Source organism: Acomys russatus, chromosome 24 (assembly GCF_903995435.1).
Source record: "Acomys russatus chromosome 24, mAcoRus1.1, whole genome shotgun sequence".
NCBI classification, from domain to species: domain Eukaryota; kingdom Metazoa; phylum Chordata; class Mammalia; order Rodentia; family Muridae; genus Acomys; species Acomys russatus.
The window spans coordinates 1,519,554-1,527,822 of NC_067160.1; the positions used below are offsets into that span (position 1 = coordinate 1,519,554).

The following is an 8,269-nucleotide window of genomic DNA, read 5'->3' on the forward strand; positions in this document are numbered from 1 at the left end:
AGACACCTGGGGCTGGAAGATGAAGGATGCAGGATGTCAGCATCCAGCTTGCTGAGAGGAATGAATCCTGTCAGGTCTGATCCAGTTCTTTTGTTCTGAAAACATAATTTCTCACAAGCATTATACAGTTCTGACATTGTGATGGTGTAAAGTGTGCAAGATGCACAGAGCAACTAAGGCTGGTTCTCTGCTCATTGTATGAGCAGAAGTAAGACATCTACAAATCTTCCTTCATGCCATACTAAGAATGGCCTCTAATTACAAGTCATAGACAATCTGTGACCAACATGAAGCCTTGTCTATGCATAAACCTTCGTATCTCAGCCAGTCTCAGAACTATTCCCATGTAGTGGGATTAGCAATATTAGGTACCTGCTTGTTCAGCACTTTGAATTCTTTACATCCCAACTGAAGCCCCCTCCCTCATCACCTCCCGATCCCACCCCCTCACTCATCCCCTTTCCCTCCCTCCCCTAGTCCATAGCAAGGGGAGCCCTCCTCGGCTTAATGTTACTCATGTGTTTGAGTAACTATATTTAAAATTATATTGACATTCAAATTTGATCTAACTGTTCATTTCTGCTTTTGAGTCACTAGTGTGTATGTTCAGCTTATCAGACAACTAGTTATATAAATAGCTGAACCCTCTCTTTCTAGATATATATATTTGAAATAAATTGCAGACTGGGAGTACTGCAGTCTTCGGCTAGAATTATGATGTTCTGTAGGAAGGTTTGCATTCTTCACTGGATATAGGCAGTTACTTCCCAGTACATATAGTATCAAAATGAAACAAGTGGATTGACAACAGCATATTTCACATAAATCTCATCTTCAATTACTCTGGTAACTGGGCACTAACTCTATTGGCTAGTTTATTACTGTATAATGTAAAATATAAAAATTACATTACCTATGCTTATTACTGAAATTAGTTCACAGTTTGGCACAAATCAAGTCAATATCTAACTTCTTATCAAAACTGAGAAATGAGGGAATTATCTTCCTCATGCCAGAGATTTAACTGGCCTTATCACATAGCAATTTTAAGCTCTCTAAAAGAAAGCTAACTAGCATTTATTTGTACCCTGCATCTTTGAAAGATAAGACATATCTAGGGATCTTGTCTATTTGCAGATATTATTGGCCTTCCTAAAATATTGAAGCCTCAAAAGTATTTCATCTGAAAAGATCGACAACAGGTTTTGAATATCCTTTCCTCACATCCCATGAAGGCTTTTGATCTGGAAAAAAAAATATTTTCTCTTCTTTGAGTTGTTTTTTCTTCACTTTGGGCTACAACAAAAACACTATAAAATTGCATATTGAATAATAAAAATAGGTTTTCTCACTACTGTAGAATCCAGATGTCTAACCATGATAAAGAGTCTATCTAATTTTGTTAAAAGATAAAGCTCTCTTCTGGCTTGTGGAAAACCTCATTTTTTTTGAAGAGAAAGAAGAGGTGTGGGGGAGATAAACACAGAGAGACTGATTGAAAACATGCTCTAGGCAGTCACTTCTTAGAAAGATACTAATTCTATCACCTCCATGATGTCTGCTCACCCTAATTTTATTTCACAGGTACCACCTTAAAATGCTGTTTTATTAAGGAGTTAAGTTTTAACACACTATCTTTAGGAGATAAGAGTCTGCCCATTGGAGGATCATTGTTTCTTAGTATATTTTTAAAAGCATATGATTTCCCTGGTGTGGTCAAGGGCTGGCCAATAAAACAGTGGTGACTTTTCAGGCAGTAAACTGTCTCAGTCATTTTTTCACTTTGGAAGCTGCTAACTTGCACTTCTGGTTCACTCGGGTGTTTAAGCTTTATTCCCTCTCTAATCTCTGATGGGGTTGAAGACCAAATAGTATAGTCTTAAAATTAAGCTTAGTAGGTTAGGGGTTAAGATATTTTTAGATCCTTTGGAAAAGAGCAGGCATGCTCTTAACCACGGAGCTACCTCTCCAGCCCATAATGAGATCTGGTGCCCTCTTCTGACCTGCATGCAGAATACTGTATACATAATAAATAAATCTTTAAAAAAAAAAAAAGATATTTTTAGATCAAGATAGCTGTTTTAAGTTAATAGAGATGAGATATGATAGATATTGATCTTCTTTCAAAAATTTAGACCCAACAAGATAGGAAAGATGTTTCCTTCAATTTTGCCAGATACACATAGCCAAATCATGATTAATGTAACATTTATACAGTTCCTGATTGTCTTGTGGTTCTTCCTGCTGTATATAGTTTATTTTATTCATGTGTATAAATGTATATATTAAAAAAGAAACATAATAAAAGGATTAAAAACAATATAAAACATTAGGATTTAAATCATATAGTCAAGGAAGCAAATCAATATAAAAAAGCCTACAGTCCAGAATAAATAAAACACATAAACATGGAGCATTATGTTTTACCATCCTCTGAAATGGGTTCATGGGAATTAGTTCTTACAAATTTTATGCAAATTGCAAGAATTATCTTAAAGTAGTTCTTACATATTTTTGCAAAAATAAATATAAGCATTGTTACTAAGCAACTAATAATATGACAATTGAAAACAGAGACAAATGGCAATTATAAAATCAGAATATTAGAGCAATGATATGATAAAATAGAGTTTAAGATCTGTGATTTCTATAAACCAATGGAATATATTAATTATCTCACACCTGCCTTTGGGTGTCTATGGAGCATAGACTATAATTTTCCTTGAACATCTTTTTTTATGTCATTATTTTAAGTGGATCCTTTGGGATAGAGGCACTGATAAAATCCCCTAGTCTGTTGCTCCTTAACCATTACTTGTAGAAGAAACAGAACTCATGTTTTTCAAGTAAGTTCAATGAACAGATTCTGATATTATTGAAACAAATGAATATTGTAAAATTGAAGACCATAATAGGGTTCAGACTGAAACATTTTCAGTAATTATTTCTAATATAATACTAATTCAAGTTTTTTCTCTTTTTATTTAAGTTGTATATTCACTTAATAGTATATAAAATGTATAATTAGATTGAGTTGAGTTGAGAACTATAAAATTTATTAGATTATTTTGGAAGGGGTTGACTTTTAAGGAAAATATTTTAATCTGTGCCAAATCATCACTTTTTAAAATTCTGTCTTTCATTAGCAATTTTTCCATTAGAAGAGCAACTGTATATTAGGAAAGCAGTACGTATGCCTAGACTTAAAACTCCACCATATTTTTTCATCTTTGATAAAATAACATAAGTGTTCAACCCAGAAGAAAATTTTGCATCTATGCTTGAAGAAAGAATTTATTTCTATTTTGCATTTCAGTAAATAAGCCACATAGTTTTGAATAAGCAACAAAATTACCAGTCATGGCATTGCCATAATTTAATTACTAGCCTCAATTTTAAATGCCATGCTACTACCCAGCATATATTACAACCTGGACAGAGGAAATCTAACTGTGCCTCAAGTCTACACAAAGAACTAGTCAACTAAATAATGCTGAGAGCAAGAGAAATAGACTCCCCAGAGAAATCACACAAATTGTTTATCCAAAAACAAATGGTCAGCCTTGAAAACAAATATACAATTCACATTATACAGACTCAGCCAATTGTACCTATTTAGGAATGTGTGTGTGTGTGTGTGTGTGTGTGTGTGTGTGTGCATGTGTGTACCCATGCATATAACAATACTTAATGAAAAGAGAAGCCATGAATTTGAAAAGGAGCAAGGAACATTATATAGGAAGTGTTGGAGGAGGAAATGGAAATGAGAAATCAGAAATGATATCATTGTATTATAAGCCTACAAATACATAATAAAAGAGCTTATTGTTTTGTAGGAGAGTCACAGTGTCAGGAAACTCTGTTGCTGTAGACTCAGGATCAGAGATTTGTCCAACCTATTTGCAGTGTGTGAGGAACCTACTGAGTATATGTGTTGTGGAAATTCTAGAAAAAAAAAGTGCTTTTATAAAACTTTCTCTGAAGATAATAGATTTTATTATGGTTTTGATCCAATACTAAAAGATACATAATGCTCAAGCAAATATATATATATACACATTTGTTAGTATTTCACATAAATGTTTCTTTTTCACAGGTACATAAGTTAAAAATTGTTGATGAAAATTCTGGGTGTAAGGAAAAGTGGTACAGTAATTCAGAAAATCAATAAAGTATATTATCCCAACGAATGTTTGTGTTTCTAAAGTTGGCAGCATGATTGACAGGCCTTGGGTGGAGTAAAGGGAAAAACTAAGCATATATATTGAAACTGTATGAGATGGTGAATATCCTGCAGTTTTGTTGAAATGTGTATTTTTTTTATCAAAGGAAAAAATGAGTGCAGTAACCTATTGATATTTAGACATTTACATATTTATATATGAAGATATAATTTTGGATATTTTCACATGTTCTGTAATCATTTTAACATATTTCCAACACTTGATCATAGCTAAAAATATCCTTATGCCACTGTCAAATGGATTTGCAAACAAAAGCAGATTTTTCTTTTCCTAATTTGATATTATTTCCATCAACTGAAGATTGACCATTTCCTCATATCAAAGTAAAACATTAGACTTAAATTTTCCTTGTTCTGCATTTAAAATTCTTTATGTCTGTGCTTAAAGATGATATAGAAGTGCTTCTCTGTGTGTGTGTGACATGTGTTTGCAAATGCACATGTGAATATCACTGTGAAAGTCAATGATCTCAACTTCAATTTTTCTTCCCCTTAGTTTGAGACAGATTTCTCAGTTTGAGTTAGATTGACTTGACTGGCCACTGATTCAGTATCTTTCTGGGACTGTGACCCCAGTACTAGCCTTACAGGTGCATATCTCCACATGTCTGGATCCAAAGTGGGCGATTGGGATCTGAACTCCAACGCATCCGCTTGGCTCACACAGCAAATACTTTAGTCACCAAGTGGTCTCCAGAAGCCCTATAATACAATTCCTTAGTATGAAATAAATTGAAACAGAAAATTTTGAAAACCATTACCTAGCACGTAATTCTTGCCCTACAAACATCTCAAATGAAAACAAAACCAAACAAAAGTTTCTTATCATATGAAAACATTTTGAGATACTTAAGTGTGTTCGACAGAAAGAGAAACAGGAACTGAAAGTTGTTTGCATATTTTACCCAAGTGATTCTTTTAACAGCATTTAAACTTTATTGAATTTGATCTTAATTTTTCAAAGAGAGAAAGATATTAAATTATTAGAAGATTTGGTAGCAAGAATAGTTGCATATGTTATGAATAGGAACATAGATTGACAAAACAAAGTTGATATAGTTTCTCTCTCTCTCTTTCTCTCTCTCTCTCTCTCTCTCTCTGTGTGTGTGTGTGTGTGTGTGTGTTTGTGTGTGTGTTTGTGTGTGTGCATGCACACGCATGCACGTGCTTCTGTATATGAGTCACCTAAAAAGTAACAAGACCTAAGTAAATTGGTTCATCGCTTGGGATGTGATAGCACTTTTTTTTTCAAGACAGGGTCTCTCTATGGTAGCTTTGGCTGTCAATGGACTCACTTTGTAGACCAGGCTGCCCTGGAACTCATAGAAATCTGCGTGCCTCTGCCTCCCAAAGCCTGGGATTCAAGGTCAGTGCCACCACACACAGCTGATGGCACTTTTTAATTAAAGTTATTTTTAAATATGGGTAAATGCACTGAGTGTAAACATGTAATACATCTTACATGTGAAGATTATTTTGTAACCGTCACACACAAAAAAAATGAAGGAACACTTTAGACATGCAAAGACTAGGTTGACCGGTGCAGACACCTTAAATCCCTTTTGATTATTGCCTGTGCTGTTATATTCCTTTCTTCCCTTCTGGTTATCTTTTTCATTGTTTATATTTTCCTTCTTGTTATTATTGTTTTGTGTTTTGAGACAGAGTCTCAAGGAGCCCAGATTGGACTTTCTATACACAAATGAGGGTGACTTTGAATTTCTGCTTTCTGGTGCCTCCACCTCTCAAATTCTATGATTACAGGCATGCACCACCACACTGAGATCCTCGATTCTGGCTATCCTTTTCTCCTGTGTGTACATCATTTATGTCATCTTTAGGATGAACTCTGCTGAAGGGAGGATGAAGCCATAATGAGGATGTAATCATGAGATTCCCAGGACCTTGTTTAAAAGCCCAGCTTTTGATTCTAAACCTACTTCAGATACTGAACCTTTCTGAGAATCTTCTCTTTCATTTATATAATGGATATTGTACAACAGATTATTTTCAACAAAAAAGGAATAAATATGCAATAAAGCACATTATTGTTTCTGTTATGCAACCTGTGCACATTTCTAAGACAATTATAAACATATGTAAGTGACTAGAACTCATAAGATAAAGGCTCTGAACACTAAGGTGTCAAAGTGGGAAGATTTAGGAATGAGGCATAAAGAAGACAAAACAATATATGTACTGAGGAGGTCTTGTATAAGTTGATGACTTATTCTAAACAAGCGCATTAAGAATTGCAGCACCCTACGTACTATTTGCAGAGGGAGGAATAAGCCAGGTCCAGCCCAAGGCTAAATCAGACAAGTTGACAAAGAGAGCACAGAATACTTCAGACATGGTGACCTCAGGGCTGATTGATAACCACAAACTGAAGGAAAGAATTAGTTTCCCAGAAAGTGCAACCTTAACTTCTAGGCAGTAACTCCAGGCCCAGGTGGCCTTGTCAAGTTTGCTTCTGGACAAGGACACAATGCTAAAGTTTCCTTTGTCCATTGATTAGGGCCTCCAAGAAAACACATGTTTGTTTGACTCCCAACATGTAATTAGCTATCATCATTTCTCTATGGTATGTAGAAGATATATATAGAACTGAAGAAGATTCTGCACTCTTTCATGGAGGCAAAATGTAGTTTATGTTAGTAGGTATAGTGATGCCATTTGAATAGACTCATTTTTATGATATCTATGTCAACATTTTCTGATAAATGTTTGTTTTGAATATTTTATTTATTTACATATTTATTGATTTATTTTGATTTTTCGAGACAGGATTTCTTAAGATTAGTGGTGAGTGGTAAATAATAAATGGCAATTTCTAGAAAAGACTGAATCAGCGAACTGGCTCTTATCCTCTATCAATTTAGAGGAATAGAAATATTTTAAAGAAAATACCTCCTCATAATCATTTCATGTTCTGACCCCAAAAGGGTTAATTATTTTAAAATTCAACTATAACTTTTATGTTAACAATGCAATGCGTTTTACTACATTAAGATAAACATTCCTGTAAAATGTTGGTTACAATCTTTTCTGTTGACTTGTGTATAGATTTCACGAAGACTCATGGCTCAGATAAACTGCACACAGGTGACAGAGTTCATTCTTGTGGGCCTCACAGATCGCCAGGAGTTGAAGCTGCCCCTCTTCCTAGTGTTCTTTTCCATCTATCTTTTTACGACAGTTGGCAACCTGGGTTTGATTCTGGTCATCAGAACAGATGCAAGACTCAACACGCCCATGTATTTCTTCCTCAGCAACCTGGCTTTTGTTGACTTCTGCTACTCCTCTGTCATCACACCCAAGATGCTTGGTAATTTCCTGTTCAAACAAAATGTGATATCCTTCAACGCATGTGCTGCCCAGTTAGGCTGTTTCCTAGCGTTCATGACAGCTGAGTGTTTGCTTCTGGCTTCCATGGCCTATGACAGGTATGTGGCCATTTGTAACCCTCTACTCTATATGGTCCTAATGTCCCCAGGAATCTGCCTTCAGCTTGTAGCTGCTCCCTATAGTTACAGCTTCCTGGTAGCGCTGTTCCATGCCATCCTTACCTTCCGCCTCTGCTATTGTCACTCCAACATTATTAACCACTTCTACTGCGATGACATGCCTCTGCTAAGGCTAACTTGTTCAGACACTCATTCCAAACAGCTATGGATCTTTGCCTGTGCTGGCATCATGTTCATTTCCTCTCTTCTCGTTGTTTTTGTGTCCTATACATTCATTATTTCTGCTATCCTGAGGATGCGCTCAGCTGAGGGAAGACGCAAGGCTTTCTCCACATGTGGTTCTCACATGCTGGCAGTGACCATTTTCTATGGAACCCTCATTTTTATGTACTTGCAGCCCAGTTCTAACCACTCTCTAGACACAGACAAAATGGCCTCTGTCTTCTACACAGTGATCATCCCAATGTTGAACCCCTTGATCTACAGCCTAAGGAACAAGGAAGTGAAGGATGCCTTGAAGAAATTAATTATCAGTTGGAATCAAACATTTATGTCATGA

General features: G+C 35.5%; 1 protein-coding gene across 1 annotated transcript; it reads left to right on the top strand.

The window, feature by feature from the left end:
* The first annotated feature begins 7,324 nt into the window (after positions 1 to 7,324).
* Positions 7,325 to 8,269, top strand: LOC127207198 (olfactory receptor 1044). The gene has a single exon (XM_051166568.1). It carries the CDS (start codon positions 7,325 to 7,327, stop codon positions 8,267 to 8,269), a length of 945 nt encoding a protein of 314 aa, XP_051022525.1.

Bases quoted from the DNA above. Each gene is read 5' to 3' on its own strand.
- LOC127207198 (XM_051166568.1), top strand. From the start codon at position 7,325: ATGGCTCAGATAAACTGCACACAGGTGACAGAGTTCATTCTTGTGGGC.